Below are 17,489 nucleotides of genomic sequence, written 5' to 3' on the forward strand. Positions count from 1 at the left end.
ATTTTTCTGGCGCTACGAAACCGAACAATGTGAAATCGTCTTCTCCGAATCGGAGAACTGCAGCTCGGTGATAACTGTATCTATACCACAATCCTTCACGCGATCTGACCTAACCTTTGACCCCTGACCTGGTCTACATACCACACACGACACAATCCAGTCACCTGTTTTTACCCCTCCAAAACCCCCCACCAGCCGTTTTCTTTGGATACACACTTTAACTACATACGTGCCGACGAAATGTTGATCATTGCTTCAATACTTTGATGCTGTTGCTTGAATAATAACCAGGTAAAATTAGTATTTCGGTGTTCAGTCAAATGTTAAAGTTTCTACCACAGACATACATACATACGCACGCACGCACGCACGCACAGACAGACAAAAGTTAGCATCGCATAGGCTACACTTACGTGAGCCAAAAACAGCAATAAAATGAAAACAACACGAGCAAAATGTATAACTCAACCCTGGCTGATGTCGAGAAAGAAAGCAAGGCAAAACACACAAGCTCAGGTCAAGCAGTCTTAGAGGGTAGTCACACACGCGATTCAATCGTGAGATTTACCCTGTCACACGGGCGACCGAGTCGTGGAAAATAGCTACGACAAGTCTGCGACTCAGTCTCATGCGATACCCTCGTAGCTTTGAGCTTTAGAACTTGTTCTATTCCTGCGACCCAGTCGTCAGTCAATCGCAGGGGCAGAGCCAATCAGAACGCGTAGTTGCGGCCTTCACGCCGTGACGTAAAATAATGGCGGACAGTGGCGGACAGCGTCTCTTCGTCGATTCAAAACTTTTTGGAGGAACAGTTTCTTACTCAGATATAAAGGAGATGTTTTAGGCGTGTACAGCGGTCGGAAAACATTAATTGCAACTGTCTGGAAACTTTATTTCTCGCAAAGGCGAAATGCTGAAAGGTATTTTTCAGAAAGGTAGAGCGATGTTCGAACATTAGCGTCTGCTCTCGCAAAGCGCGTTTGCCGTGTTCACTGTGACACGTCACTTCCGCCCCGCTCGCATGGAGTTATCGTTCGTCAATCGTTAGTCAATCGTTCGTCTATTGTTCATCGTGTGACGGATCAATGGCCTACGATGTGATGTGCGATCGGCTCAAGATTGAATCGCGTGTGTGACTGAAGCTTTACAAAGGACCCCCTCCACACAGACAGTACATGTAAGGCCCGGCGCTCACCCATATAGGTAACTTCAGCAGGACAGACGACGCACTGCAGATTGCCCCAGCCCGCTACACGTTGCGTGAAAGGAAAACAGGCCAAGTACTCATCATAATCCCTATCGCAGCATCAATAATATGCAGTGCGTCATCTGTGCCGCTGAAACTGCGCAGGTATATTCTGCCCCTAACAGCCAAAGCATCACCCAGGGTTAAACTTTAAAGCGCAAACACAATGACAGCTTGTACCATCAAGTAACAAGAGTGTAAAAACAATAAACCTTGCTTTTCCGTCACCCGTTGTGCAAGACAAGACAAGACAAGACAAGACAAGACAAGACAAGACAAGACAAGACCAAGCAAGGCAAGGCAAGGCAAGGCAAAACTCAAGTCGTCTGTGCTTTGCCAATCATGTATGAAAAAGAGGATTTCAAGTAAGCAAGCTAGTAGCGTTCATACACTTGTCAAAGATTTCAAGCACAAGTTGACAGCAGGGTTTTATCGCTGATTATTTTAGGAAAACCAGCACCATTTCATGGTGAGAGTAAGTGCATTGGATAACCCATTCAAACCATGGGAAAGATGCTAGTATTTTAAACCCCCCAGGTTATTGCTCAGAGCGTGCAAGAATTCTTTGCAAAATACTTCCTTTAACCCAGTTTGCTTACTACAGAGATTTATCCAAGCCATTGCAGCTTTCAAGACCATGATTCTATATAATTATGTTTCATCTGTAAGTGTGTATGACTCATTATGATTGAGTTATTAATTTCATTCTTCAGTAGTAAAATTCAGAATACTTAATAATTTCAAATAATCTGAAATCATGTTGCTTCTTCATCTTCTAAAAATGTCTTTAAATTAAAATCGTGGTCAAGTAAGACAGCACAACAACAAAAAATTTAAAAAAATAAAATAAAAGAACAGAAAATATCTAAGAAACTGAACACAAGCCCCAAAGATACTTTCAGCTACAAAGAAAAAAGAACAAGTTCAGTTTCTACTTTACGCTTGGGCTAAACCGACTGTGCAGAGGGGGTGAATATACCCCCCTGACAGCTACACAGCAGGGGCAGTCATTCTTTGCAACCACTATGTACAGTGCCAGAGCAAACTAAGCGCTATGCTGGCAGCCAAGTGATGTCAGGCCGGCAGGTCACTTCATCGGCTTCGCCTCACCTACCTCGGTGAGCAATTTCTGTGCTGTCAGTATTTGACGGCTTTTTGTCGTCAGCTTGAGAGAGCTTAGCGCTCCCAGAGAGCGACAGCTTAGCGCTGTCGGTTTCAAACAGCTGTCTGCTGTCACTTTCCTCAGCATCTAGCGACAGCTGTGGGCTGTGGTCTGGCTCAACTTTCATTTCTGAAATAATAATTGCTGTGACTTATAACACAGCAGGCATGCTACTTGCTAGCGAACAGCAGCACCTGAAATTTCAATACAAACAATAACCTAAATGTCCTGCAACTATTGGAACATACACACAAAAAACTCATCAGAAACTTGTCAGTTCATTCTTACCCTTGCGAAATGGGGGTTGGTATTGTGAGGGGAGGGGTAGAGTGGAGAAGCAGACTTCTTCTTCTTCTTCTCATTCGCTATAAAGCAAACAGATCCCAATGTATGTCTACAGATCTGAGTTTCTATTAACCCCTTCACTGCCCACCCCGTATGTAATACGTGGTCATTTTCGGTTTGTCCTACGCCCATAACCGTATCTCATACGTGGGATTTGTGTCAACAACATTTCAGGACATTTCTGAAAACTAAATGGGAGGTAACCACTGTCCAAGTACTTGTAGGGGTTCTAAACACAGTTCTTTCTCATAGACCGTTCGGATAATGCTGTTATACTGTGGCAGTGAAGGGGTTAAGACGCATTACCTATTGCAGTTTGATGATGCATCAGCAAAATCAGACTGGCCTCATTTTCCTTACATGTCTACGAGTCTGACATGAATTTGCTGCAGTGATGTCACAAAATTGCACAAGAGCAGTGCATGCTGCAAGAAAACAGTGTTACACCAAACACAGAGAAAGCTGTAATTCCAGACAAAACAAACAAACTCAAACTCACCCGAGTCAAACATGAAACCTCTTGTAATGACATTTTTGTTACCCCAAAATAGCTAAAAGTGAAGGTAACGTCAACGAACACATGCGTGGATGCATACAAGTATGCAAATCACCTGTTTTGATGGATTCTGTCTTCACTGCAGGCTGTGCCGTGGTCTTCTCTTCCTCCTCTTTGTCGGCAGGTTTGTCCAAGTCGGGAAGCTCATCGGTGTCCATCGGATCTTCTTTCATCTTCTCGTTGTCTTTGCCACTGTCCTCGTCATTGTCGATCTCGATGGGAGAGTCCTCTGTCGATTCAACCTTTGTGACGGTCGATGTCCCGGCTTTCTTCTCTTCCCTCGTCCTGTGCAAAAAGACGGACACAGTGCAACACCTCTTTTCACACCTTTCACACCTCCAGTTTCAGACCTCCCCCTTTTCACACCTTGCTTGTTCACATGTTCTCTTCATAACCTCTGTAAATTTACCCCCATTTCATGACTCCCTCCTTTTTCAGACCTGAATTTTTCCAACACAAATCATTCAAAGTCAGTGCAAGCCTTGACTCCAAGTTACCTAAAGACAGCAAACACACACACACACACACACACACACACACACACACACACACACAGAGTCTCACAAACACACCACACACACACACACACACACCACACACACACAGAGTCTCACAAGCACACCACACACAAAACGCCCCCCCCCCCAATGCACTGTGTACCACAGCCACATGACAAGCCACCACAAGTTGGATCAGAAACAAGCACCAGACCAAAGGAACACTTTACCATTCCCCACTATCCGTGGACTGTCGTTTCAGCACCAGTTTAGTCAAAGGTTCCGGTTTTATCTTGCCGTCCTTGTGTTCTCCATCCGATGTGTCTTCTGTCGGTTTTTTCCTCCTGACAACATAATCCCAAAAGATCAGACACTTGTAAGTGATAAGAATAATATATTTATGTATGTTTTTGTGAGGTGCTTAGAACTGTATTAGGATTTGCGCCATATAAATATCCTCATTATTATTATTTGTAAGACCAACCGACCTAAGCCACCCTTCCTTATGGCATTGTCTGATCAGTTGGGTTTTAATCTTCTTTTTTTTTGAAGCCCAATGAATTGCCGATGCAGAACAAAAGCCAGCGCTGCCAGAGCCCCAGCAGCCGTATCTTCCGGGGGTGTTTCCTGGCCTGGGTAGGCCTCAACTGCCAACTCAGAACCCATCAGACAAGACATCCAAGCGTACCATGAGTCTGTGATCATCTTCGGGAACGAAGGACGAACAACACACTGTTCAGGTACTTTTTCTTTTTCTCTCAAAACCCAATCCTTTTCTCTGCATGTGTGTGTTGATGTTTTCTAGCCTTAATACTTTCACTGTGAACTTGGGCTCTTGGTCCTGTGCATGTGTGTGTTGATGTTTTCTAGCCTCAAGACTTTGACTGTGAACTTGGGCTCTTGGTCCTGTGCATGTGTGTGTTGATGTTTTCTAGCCTTAAGACTTTGACTGTGAACTTGGGCTCTTGGTCCTGTGCATGTGTGTGTTGATGTTTTCTAGCCTTAAGACTTTGACTGTGAACTTGGGCTCTTGGTCCTGTGCATGTGTGTGTTGATGTTTTCTAGCCTTAAGACTTTGACTGTGAACTTGGGCTCTTCGTCCTGTGCATGTGTGTGTTGATGTTTTCTAGCCTTAAGACTTTGACTGTGAACTTGGGCTCTTGGTCCTGTGCATGTGTGTGTTGATGTTTTCTAGCCTTAAGACTTTGACTGTGAACTTGGGCTCTTTGTCCTGTGCATGTGTGTGTTGATGTTTTCTAGCCTTAAGACTTGACTGTGAACTTGGGCTCTTGGTCCTGTGCATGTGTGTGTTGATGTTTTCTAGCCTTAAGACTTTGACTGTGAACTTGGGCTCTTGGTCCTGTGCATGTGTGTGTTGATGTTTTCTAGCCTCAAGACTTTGACTGTGAACTTGGGCTCTTGGTCCTGTGCATGTGTGTGTTGATGTTTTCTAGCCTTAAGACTTTGACTGTGAACTTGGGCTCTTCGTCCTGTGCATGTGTGTGTTGATGTTTTCTAGCCTTAAGACTTTGACTGTGAACTTGGGCTCTTGGTCCTGTGCATGTGTGTGTTGATGTTTTCTAGCCTTAAGACTTTGACTGTGAACTTGGGCTCTTTGTCCTGTGCATGTGTGTGTTGATGTTTTCTAGCCTTAAGACTTGACTGTGAACTTGGGCTCTTGGTCCTGTGCATGTGTGTGTTGATGTTTTCTAGCCTTAAGACTTTGACTGTGAACTTGGGCTCTTGGTCCTGTGCATGTGTGTGTTGATGTTTTCTAGCCTCAAGACTTTGACTGTGAACTTGGGCTCTTGGTCCTGTGCATGTGTGTGTTGATGTTTTCTAGCCTCAAGACTTTGACTGTGAACTTGGGCTCTTGGTCCTGTGCATGTGTGTGTTGATGTTTTCTAGCCTTAAGACTTTGACTGTGAACTTGGGCTCTTGGTCCTGTGCATGTGTGTGTTGATGTTTTCTAGCCTTAAGACTTTGACTGTGAACTTGGGCTCTTGGTCCTGTGCATGTGTGTGTTGATGTTTTCTAGCCTTAAGACTTTGACTGTGAACTTGGGCTCTTGGTCCTGTGCATGTGTGTGTTGATGTTTTCTAGCCTTAAGACTTTGACTGTGAACTTGGGCTCTTGGTCCTGTGCATGTGTGTGTTGATGTTTTCTAGCCTTAAGACTTTGACTGTGAACTTGGGCTCTTGGTCCTGTGCATGTGTGTGTTGATGTTTTCTAGCCTTAAGACTTTGACTGTGAACTTGGGCTCTTGGTCCTGTGCATGTGTGTGTTGATGTTTTCTAGCCTTAAGACTTTGACTGTGAACTTGGGCTCTTGGTCCTGTGCATGTGTGTGTTGATGTTTTCTAGCCTTAAGACTTTGACTGTGAACTTGGGCTCTTGGTCCTGTGCATGTGTGTGTTGATGTTTTCTAGCCTCAAGACTTTGACTGTGAACTTGGGCTCTTGGTCCTGTGCATGTGTGTGTTGATGTTTTCTAGCCTCAAGACTTTGACTGTGAACTTGGGCTCTTGGTCCTGTGCATGTGTGTGTTGATGTTTTCTAGCCTCAAGACTTTGACTGTGAACTTGGGCTCTTGGTCCTGTGCATGTGTGTGTTGATGTTTTCTAGCCTTAAGACTTTGACTGTGAACTTGGGCTCTTGGTCCTGTGCATGTGTGTGTTGATGTTTTCTAGCCTTAAGACTTTGACTGTGAACTTGGGCTCTTGGTCCTGTGCATGTGTGTGTTGATGTTTTCTAGCCTTAAGACTTTGACTGTGAACTTGGGCTCTTGGTCCTGTGCATGTGTGTGTTGATGTTTTCTAGCCTTAAGACTTTGACTGTGAACTTGGGCTCTTGGTCCTGTGCATGTGTGTGTTGATGTTTTCTAGCCTTAAGACTTTGACTGTGAACTTGGGCTCTTGGTCCTGTGCATGTGTGTGTTGATGTTTTCTAGCCTTAAAACTTTGACTGTGAACTTGGGCTCTTGGTCCTGTGCATGTGTGTGTTGATGTTTTCTAGCCTTAAGACTTTGACTGTGAACTTGGGCTCTTGGTCCTGTGCATGTGTGTGTTGATGTTTTCTAGCCTCAAGACTTTGACTGTGAACTTGGGCTCTTGGTCCTGTGCATGTGTGTGTTGATGTTTTCTAGCCTCAAGACTTTGACTGTGAACTTGGGCTCTTGGTCCTGTGCATGTGTGTGTTGATGTTTTCTAGCCTTAAGACTTTGACTGTGAACTTGGGCTCTTGGTCCTGTGCATGTGTGTGTTGATGTTTTCTAGCCTTAAGACTTTGACTGTGAACTTGGGCTCTTGGTCCTGTGCATGTGTGTGTTGATGTTTTCTAGCCTTAAGACTTTGACTGTGAACTTGGGCTCTTGGTCCTGTGCATGTGTGTGTTGATGTTTTCTAGCCTCAAGACTTTGACTGTGAACTTGGGCTCTTGGTCCTGTGCATGTGTGTGTTGATGTTTTCTAGCCTTAAGACTTTGACTGTGAACTTGGGCTCTTGGTCCTGTGCATGTGTGTGTTGATGTTTTCTAGCCTCAAGACTTTGACTGTGAACTTGGGCTCTTGGTCCTGTGCATGTGTGTGTTGATGTTTTCTAGCCTCAAGACTTTGACTGTGAACTTGGGCTCTTGGTCCTGTGCATGTGTGTGTTGATGTTTTCTAGCCTCAAGACTTTGACTGTGAACTTGGACTCTTGGTCCTGTGCATGTGTGTGTTGATGTTTTCTAGCCTCAAGACTTTGACTGTGAACTTGGGCTCTTGGTCCTGTGCATGTGTGTGTTGATGTTTTCTAGCCTCAAGACTTTGACTGTGAACTTGGGCTCTTGGTCCTGTGCATGTGTGTGTTGATGTTTTCTAGCCTCAAGACTTTGACTGTGAACTTGGGCTCTTGGTCCTGTGCATGTGTGTGTTGATGTTTTCTAGCCTCAAGACTTTGACTGTGAACTTGGGCTCTTGGTCCTGTGCATGTGTGTGTTGATGTTTTCTAGCCTCAAGACTTTGACTGTGAACTTGGGCTCTTGGTCCTGTGCATGTGTGTGTTGATGTTTTCTAGCCTCAAGACTTTGACTGTGAACTTGGGCTCTTGGTCCTGTGCGTGTGTGTGTTGATGTTTTCTAGCCTTAAGACTTTGACTGTGAACTTGGGCTCTTGGTCCTGTGCATGTGTGTGTTGATGTTTTCTAGCCTTAAGACTTTGACTGTGAACTTGGGCTCATTGTCCTGTGCATGTGTGTGTTGATGTTTTCTAGCCTTAAGACTTGACTGTGAACTTGGGCTCTTGGTCCGGTGCATGTGTGTGTTGATGTTTTCTAGCCTTAAGACTTTGACTGTGAACTTGGGCTCTTTGTCCTGTGCATGTGTGTGTTGATGTTTTCTAGCCTTAAGACTTGACTGTGAACTTGGGCTCTTGGTCCTGTGCATGTGTGTGTTGATGTTTTCTAGCCTTAAGACTTTGACTGTGAACTTGGGCTCTTGGTCCTGTGCATGTGTGTGTTGATGTTTTCTAGCCTTAAGACTTTGACTGTGAACTTGGGCTCTTGGTCCTGTGCATGTGTGTGTTGATGTTTTCTAGCCTCAAGACTTTGACTGTGAACTTGGGCTCTTGGTCCTGTGCATGTGTGTGTTGATGTTTTCTAGCCTTAAGACTTTGACTGTGAACTTGGGCTCTTGGTCCTGTGCATGTGTGTGTTGATGTTTTCTAGCCTCAAGACTTTGACTGTGAACTTGGGCTCTTGGTCCTGTGCATGTGTGTGTTGATGTTTTCTAGCCTCAAGACTTTGACTGTGAACTTGGGCTCTTGGTCCTGTGCATGTGTGTGTTGATGTTTTCTAGCCTTAAGACTTTGACTGTGAACTTGGGCTCTTGGTCCTGTGCATGTGTGTGTTGATGTTTTCTAGCCTTAAGACTTTGACTGTGAACTTGGGCTCTTGGTCCTGTGCATGTGTGTGTTGATGTTTTCTAGCCTTAAGACTTTCACTGTGAACTTGGGCTCTTGGTCCTGTGCATGTGTGTGTTGATGTTTTCTAGCCTTAAGACTTTGACTGTGAACTTGGGCTCTTCGTCCTGTGCATGTGTGTGTTGATGTTTTCTAGCCTTAAGACTTTGACTGTGAACTTGGGCTCTTGGTCCTGTGCATGTGTGTGTTGATGTTTTCTAGCCTTAAGACTTTGACTGTGAACTTGGGCTCTTTGTCCTGTGCATGTGTGTGTTGATGTTTTCTAGCCTTAAGACTTTGACTGTGAACTTGGGCTCTTGGTCCTGTGCATGTGTGTGTTGATGTTTTCTAGCCTTAAGACTTTGACTGTGAACTTGGGCTCTTGGTCCTGTGCATGTGTGTGTTGATGTTTTCTAGCCTTAAAACTTTGACTGTGAACTTGGGCTCTTGGTCCTGTGCATGTGTGTGTTGATGTTTTCTAGCCTTAAGACTTTGACTGTGAACTTGGGCTCTTGGTCCTGTGCATGTGTGTGTTGATGTTTTCTAGCCTCAAGACTTTGACTGTGAACTTGGGCTCTTGGTCCTGTGCATGTGTGTGTTGATGTTTTCTAGCCTCAAGACTTTGACTGTTAACTTGGGCTCTTGGTCCTGTGCATGTGTGTGTTGATGTTTTCTAGCCTTAAGACTTTGACTGTGAACTTGGGCTCTTGGTCCTGTGCATGTGTGTGTTGATGTTTTCTAGCCTTAAGACTTTGACTGTGAACTTGGGCTCTTGGTCCTGTGCATGTGTGTGTTGATGTTTTCTAGCCTTAAGACTTTGACTGTGAACTTGGGCTCTTGGTCCTGTGCATGTGTGTGTTGATGTTTTCTAGCCTCAAGACTTTGACTGTGAACTTGGGCTCTTGGTCCTGTGCATGTGTGTGTTGATGTTTTCTAGCCTCAAGACTTTGACTGTGAACTTGGGCTCTTGGTCCTGTGCATGTGTGTGTTGATGTTTTCTAGCCTCAAGACTTTGACTGTGAACTTGGACTCTTGGTCCTGTGCATGTGTGTGTTGATGTTTTCTAGCCTCAAGACTTTGACTGTGAACTTGGGCTCTTGGTCCTGTGCATGTGTGTGTTGATGTTTTCTAGCCTCAAGACTTTGACTGTGAACTTGGGCTCTTGGTCCTGTGCATGTGTGTGTTGATGTTTTCTAGCCTCAAGACTTTGACTGTGAACTTGGGCTCTTGGTCCTGTGCATGTGTGTGTTGATGTTTTCTAGCCTCAAGACTTTGACTGTGAACTTGGGCTCTTGGTCCTGTGCATGTGTGTGTTGATGTTTTCTAGCCTCAAGACTTTGACTGTGAACTTGGGCTCTTGGTCCTGTGCATGTGTGTGTTGATGTTTTCTAGCCTCAAGACTTTGACTGTGAACTTGGGCTCTTGGTCCTGTGCATGTGTGTGTTGATGTTTTCTAGCCTTAAGACTTTGACTGTGAACTTGGGCTCTTGGTCCTGTGCGTGTGTGTGTTGATGTTTTCTAGCCTTAAGACTTTGACTGTGAACTTGGGCTCTTGGTCCTGTGCATGTGTGTGTTGATGTTTTCTAGCCTTAAGACTTTGACTGTGAACTTGGGCTCATTGTCCTGTGCATGTGTGTGTTGATGTTTTCTAGCCTTAAGACTTTGACTGTGAACTTGGGCTCTTGGTCCGGTGCGTGCTTGCACAAGGGGATAGTCTGCACAAAGTTGACTCTAGGAAATAAATCCATCACCAAACGTGGGGGTTGAACTCAAGCCTTTGCAAAAAAATGGTTTCAAGCCAGCACTGCTACCAACTGAGCTATCTCTCCCCCCCCCCCCCCCCCCCACCCCCCCTGATAGTTACAAAAAAGCTTAAATAGAATAAAATTAGCATTCTGCGAAAGATCAATAGAAACAGGTACCTTCTTCCCCTCCCTACCCTGTCCACACTTTATCAACTGGTTTCAAAATCTGCACTCTCACCTTGTGGCATGCACCTTGGATTCCACCCTTCCTCCTGCCTCAAAGTCGCTGTAAAACACATAACACATCATTATAAAGTATATTTGAAGCAAAGGTTCACTGTGATGCTTCTGAAATGCTTTTCAATAATAAAAAGTAGACACCCAGAAGATGAACAGCAACCAAGTACAACAAATCTAGATCATGTCTTACTCAGACTCTGAACCCCAAATCTCTTCTTTGTATGTAACACACACACACACACACACACACACACACACACACACACACACACACACACACACACACACACACACACTCTCTCCCTCTTTCCTTTCCACCCAACAATACTTTAATAAAACACACAAACGCATATATATCAAAATGTCTTCAGAACAACACACATACTGCCTCTAACCCCCCCCCTCCCCCATTACCACACAAACTAAAACACACACCCATTACATCACCTTTCTCTCCAAAACACACAACAAGGCTCAAACGGCAATAACTTAATTATGCCCCATGTGATGTTCACCGTTCTACTGAGTGAAACTCAAACCGTCACTCTTCTTTCAGAATGTGACGTCCCTTCCACAGGGTAAACTCGGCACTATGCTCCTCAAACTCTCCCCCCCCCCCCCCCCCCCCCCTCCCCCCCACAGTGGAACCTGTGATGCAAGGCTCGTCCTGTTCGAGAATGCCTCCCACCAAAGGACACTATAAGATGTTTGGTGGCTTGTTGACAGACCAGCTTTTTTGTTGGTCCAAGGGGACCATATCGTCTTTTGTTTCATCTTTATCGACCAAGGCCGAAGGCCGCGGTTGATAAATATGAGACAAAAGGCGATATGCTCCCCGAGGACCAACAACAAAGTGCTGGTCTGACGACAAGCCACCAAACATCGTTTTTGTCATCATTTTGGTTGTGCAACAAAATGCACAATAACCCACAGGGAGACGAATTTTTAGAATCCAACTCCGGGCCACAAAGCATCGTCACAGTAGCACGAGATAACACGTCAAACTTGTATGTGACGTCAAACGTAGCTTGTTGACGCTTTTCTTCCAGTCTGAAAATGTACAGAGCTGCGATCATACCTGTGAATTCAGTAAGTGTTGAGCATATTTCTTTTCTTTTAAGTGTTTATGACTTTTCGTTGTGGATTTTGCGATTACAGAGATAAGTTGCAAATTGACCATGAGTCGCCGCGGTAATTATCAACATTGATTGGGTCTTTGAGAGTGAATGCTTACAATCGTTGTCCTCGGAAACACAAATCCAAAGCCACGATGGTTCCACACATCAAACAATCAGCCTGATTGGCTTTTACTTTGACAATCCACGTTTCACATGAAAACTCAAACCCATTTACCACCTCGAGTTATTGCATGGGGAACATGAGATTTATTTACCAGGTGTTTGTGAATGAAAACTCGTGAAAATGATGACAATTTCTGTTGTCCCTTTCTCTATTATCCTGACTTCAGAATACCTGACATGACAGGCCACCTGCAGGCCTGCCAACCCTTGTGAAGCCTCAAATGTAGCAATTTAGTTATTTATGGAATTTTCAGAGTAGCAAATGAGTGTAGCAATTAGTCTCAAAACGTAGCATGCCAAACTAAAAGCATAACACCTGCAATTCACGGACACTTTTGCCTGGTCCCAAGGGTGTTCTTTCATCGCAGGTAATACTGTTTAACAAACACACACAACACACCTATCACTAGTGTACAACAAACCCACCTATCACTAGTGTACAACAAACATACAAAACACACCTATCACTCGTGTACAACAAACACACAAAACACACCTTTCACTAGTGTACAACAAACACACAAAACACACCTATCACTTGTGTACAACAAACACACAAAACACACTTATCACTCGTGTACAACAAACACAAAACACCTATCACTAGTGTACAACAAACACAAAACACCTATCACTAGTGTACAACAAACACAAAACACACCTATCACTAGTGTACAACAAACACAAAACACCTATCACTCGTGTACAACAAACACACAAAACACACCTATCACTAGTGTACAACAAACACACAAAACACACCTATCACTCGTGTACAACAAACACACAAAACACACTTATCACTCGTGTACAACAAACACAAAACACCTATCACTAGTGTACAACAAACACACAAAACACACCTATCACTCGTGTACAACAAACACACAAAACACACTTATCACTCGTGTACAACAAACACAAAACACCTATCACTAGTGTACAACAAACACAAAACACCTATCACTAGTGTACAACAAACACAAAACACACCTATCACTAGTGTACAACAAACACAAAACACACCTATCACTAGTGTACAACAAACACAAAACACCTATCACTCGTGTACAACAAACACAAAACACACCTCAGACATGGGATTCAGAAAAAGTGATAATTAAGGAAAAAGACGGTGGGGGTCTGGGGGCCTTCTGCGGCCCCCAGTAGGGTCCAGGGGCGATGCCCCTGGTCGGGGTCTGGGGGCAAAGCCCCCAGAAGCTGAAGATTTTTAGTGTTTTAGACACACAAAAATGGCCCTGAAATGCATATTTCAGCTTAATCATAGCCCCCCCCCCTTCTCTTCCTTCCCATGTTTCTCAAATTAATTTTACGCTAAGACTCAAAATAAGGAGGAGAAAGAGAGAGAGAGAGAGAGAGAGAGAGAGAGAGAGAGAGAGAGAGAGAGGTGGGGGTGGGGGGTGGGGGGGGGGGGGTGGTGGCGTGTGACGGTGTGGTTTCAATGTTCTTACCTTGTCGGTGCCAAACGACCCCAGTGACTGATTACCCGACTGGGTTTTCAGGATAGTCAGGTGCTTGTTGCTTTTCAAGTGCCTTTTGAGGGCAGTCTTTCCATTGGAGCCGTAGTTGATAACATTAACATCGTTGCACAAAGTGCACTGAGCTTTTCCCGGCAAGTTGATTTTAGCAAAAGCATCGCCAACTTTCAGTTTCACGTCTTGTGTCTTCTGGCCTTTCTCGTATTTCCAGCTCAATGATACAACTTCATCGAGCCAGTCGAATCTCCAGAGATTTTTCTTGTACTTCTGCTGGTCAATTTCCCGGGCTAGAACGGTTTCGTCTCGCTTTAGCTTCCTCATCATTTTGGCAGGTGGCTCGAAGCGATGTAAAAATGGCGCCGAATCATTCTCATACGGTATGCTTATACTGAATCCCCGATAGCTACGTTGAAACGGTGACTGTAGGAGACAAAGAGCGCGTTCCCATACGGATCGACCAGCAACAGTCTGACCGTTTTAGGAACCAACCGTTCAAGAATAGTATGGAATGGAGCGTCGCGATCAGCGGACCGGCCGAAAAACTTGGGTCTATACCTACATATACCCCAAAATTTTCTCAGCGGATTTGCACGAATCTCAAGAATGATCGCTGGAGCCTAAAAATTTACGGAATTCCGTAAATTTACGGAAGAATCCCATGTCTGACACCTATCACTAGTGTACAACAAACATACAAAACATACCTATCACTCGTGTACAACAAACACACCTATCACTAGTGTACAACAAACACACCTATCACTAGTGTACAACAAACACACAAAACACACATATCACTAGTGTACAACAAACACACAAAACACACCTATCACTAGTGTACAACGAACACACAAAACACACCTATCACTAGTGTACAACAAACACACAAAACACACCTATCACTAGTGTACAACAAACACACAAAACACACCTATCACTAGTGTACAACAAACACACAAAACACACCTATCACTCGTGTACAACAAACACACAAAACACACCTATCACTAGTGTACAACAAACACAAAACACACCTATCACTTGTTTACAACAAACACACAAAACACACCTATCACTAGTGTACAACAAACACACAAAACACACCTATCACTAGTGTACAACAAACACACAAAACACACCTATCACTCGTATACAACAAACACACAAAACACACCTATCACTAGTGTACAACAAACACACCAAACACACCTATCACTAGAGTTGCCACTATCTTCTTGCGGGTTATCGTTCCGGTAATCTTCGTCGTCGTCTTCTTCAGCGTTGTCGTTAACGATTTCCTCGACGTCGCTCTCGTAGCCTTCTTTCTGACGCTCAACCACCTCGATGAAGTCCAGCTCTGCGAGATATTCATCTCCGTACTGCTTGCCATCCTGTTTGACGAAATATCAGGATTTTTTTTATCTAGCTGTGAGAAGTTTGTAATCTGCATGCATATGTGTGTGTGTGTGTGTGTGTGTGTGTGTGTGTGTGTGTGTGTGTGTGTGTGTGTGTGCGTGTGTACGTGCATGCGTGCGTGTGTGTATGTGTGTGTATGTGTGTGTGTGTGTGTGTGTGTGCGTGCGTGCATGTGTGCATGCATGCATGCGTGCATGCGTATGTGCGTGCGTGCGTGTGTGTGTGTGCATGCGTGCGTGCGTGCCACTTTAAACATCACTCAACAACAATTAGGGTCTTAAAGCCAGCGACGCTACCGACTGAGGTATTTCCCCACCCCCGCTTGTCGCTGGGACCACTGACAAGGAAAGAAGCTAAGACGACTTACAAAATTTGCACCCATGTCGGTGAGAAGCTGACCAGCGTAGATACAGATGAAGCCTCCTTTGGGAATGTCGTTCAAACACCTCAGGCCCCATCCACTGTAAGCAAAACAAAGGCAGAGAAAATGAACCAAAGGCCTGTGTGAAACTGGGTGACAGGTCTTATCAAGCCTTTCCCATTGGCTTAAACTTTGCCTTATCTTCTTCTTCTTCTTCTTCAGCGTTCCAGAATTTTTCTGGTTACGTGTGAGCTCGTTTGCCCATTTGGGTTCCTCACACTATGCTCTGAGAGCATAGTCAGCTCACTCTGCTTTCGTTGAGTAGGCATGCTGGGTATTTTCGTGTTTCCATAACCCATCGAACTCCGACATGGATTACAGGATCTTTTTCGTGCGCACTTGTTCATGTGCTTGCGTGCACACACGAAGGGGGTTAAGTCACTAGCAGGTCTGCACATAAGTTGACCTGGGAGATCAAAAAAATCTCCACTCTTAACCCACCAGGCGGCAGCGACCGGGATTCGAACTCACAACCTCCCGATTAGGAGGCCGACGTCTTACCACCACGCCACTGCGCCCGTCAATCTGGAAAAGAGTTAAGAGAAATGTCATCACTGTCTTGAGTCAAATGTACGATTATTTCATATCCTTATATCTAAAGTTCCGTTCTGAACATGTCCCTTTCTCCGGGACAAGACCAAGTTTAAAAAAAACTTGGCTGAACGTGCGAGGATGTGTTGTGAGGACATTGCAGGAAATGATATTCGTGATATCAGGTGAGTGAGTACCTGCAGCTCAGTACTGAGAGTCATTTGACAAAGACACAATCAGATCTGAGTCGTCCATGCATTTGATGCTGAAACCTTCACTTTTAAATCATGGCTGCACACAGAATGACTGCAGAATAAAAACAACAATATCTAAACCAGAAATGTCCGTCAAACCCCACCATGTTTATGCTGTTGCTTGAAACTAAGTTGTGCACAATATTGGTCTGAAGTCTGCGTACCAAAATGTACAGTCAAACCCCTCTTTTAAGATCTGGCTTTTTTTGTGTGTGTGCCTTTTTTGTTCAGATTTTGTATTGACAACCTGTGTAAATGACATCCTTTTTTGTTCAGATTTTGTATTGACAACCTGTGTAAATGACATCCTTTTTTGTTCAGATTTTGTATTGACAACCTGTGTAAATGACATCCTTTTTTGTTCAGATTTTGTATTGACAACCTGTGTAAATGACATCCTTTTTTGTTCAGATTTTGTATTGACAACCTGTGTAAATGACATCCTTTTTTGTTCAGATTTTGTATCGACAACCTGTGTAAATGACATCCTTTTTTGTTCAGATTTTGTATTGACAACCTGTGTAAATGACATCCTTTTTTGTTCAGATTTTGTATTGACAACCTGTGTAAATGACATCCTTTTTTGTTCAGATTTTGTATTGACAACCTGTGTAAATGACATCCTTTTTTGTTCAGATTTTGTATTGACAACCTGTGTAAATGACATCCTTTTTTGTTCAGATTTTGTATTGACAACCTGTGTAAATGACATCCTTTTTGCAGAATGTTGGAGGTCCTAAAAGCGGGTTCCACTGAACAGTACATTACTTCAAAACAACAGCAGCAACAATTACCGTTTTTCCGTCTTGAAGACTTGCAGACGACAGCTGAGACCGTTCTGCGCCACTCTGTTTCTGCAGCGACTGTCACACTTACAGCGAGCGTTGCATTCAACCAACCTGCAAACACAGACATGGACAAAAACCAAGAAAGGTTAGTTGTTGGAACATTTAATTATTGACAAAACAAAACGTTACTTTTGCAAATATATCGACCCAGACGTCCTTTAAGTGCACAGAGAAACACTAATTACACAACACTTATCTTCATTTCATTTTCTTTTTCATTACTTTATTGTCCCATCGCTGGGAATTTCGGGTCGCTTCCTCCCAGTGGAAAGCTAGCAGCAACGGAGTCGCACTATCCAGGTGTCTGCGTGTTTAGGTGTATTTAGCCACCTGCACTTAAGGCAGATCGACCAAGATCTTTTACGTGCCATGTGGTGACAAGGGGGTGGGACATGGCTTCCGTCTCTGGGTCTGGCACATAAAGTTGACCCGTGTCCATCCCGGCCCCAATTCGAACCAGCGACCTTAGGATCACAAGTCCAGTGCTCTACCAA

At 44.2% G+C, this 17,489-nt stretch overlaps 1 protein-coding gene across 1 annotated transcript in view; it reads right to left on the reverse strand.

Moving 5' to 3' along the window:
* LOC138970219 (histone-lysine N-methyltransferase SETDB1-like) overlaps positions 1 to 17,489 on the reverse strand; it is a 56,282-nt gene that overhangs the window by 8,977 nt on the left and 29,816 nt on the right. The window contains exons 16-22 of the mRNA XM_070342716.1: positions 16,942 to 17,046; positions 15,309 to 15,402; positions 14,735 to 14,916; positions 10,724 to 10,771; positions 4,037 to 4,150; positions 3,365 to 3,594; positions 2,361 to 2,537 (exon numbers count right to left, since the gene is read on the reverse strand). Of these exons, the coding sequence (XP_070198817.1) occupies positions 2,361 to 2,537; positions 3,365 to 3,594; positions 4,037 to 4,150; positions 10,724 to 10,771; positions 14,735 to 14,916; positions 15,309 to 15,402; positions 16,942 to 17,046 (950 nt within the window). The remainder of the gene's footprint in view (positions 1 to 2,360; positions 2,538 to 3,364; positions 3,595 to 4,036; positions 4,151 to 10,723; positions 10,772 to 14,734; positions 14,917 to 15,308; positions 15,403 to 16,941; positions 17,047 to 17,489) is intronic.

This window comes from Littorina saxatilis, linkage group LG7 (assembly GCF_037325665.1).
Source record: "Littorina saxatilis isolate snail1 linkage group LG7, US_GU_Lsax_2.0, whole genome shotgun sequence".
NCBI classification, from domain to species: Eukaryota; Metazoa; Mollusca; class Gastropoda; order Littorinimorpha; family Littorinidae; genus Littorina; species Littorina saxatilis.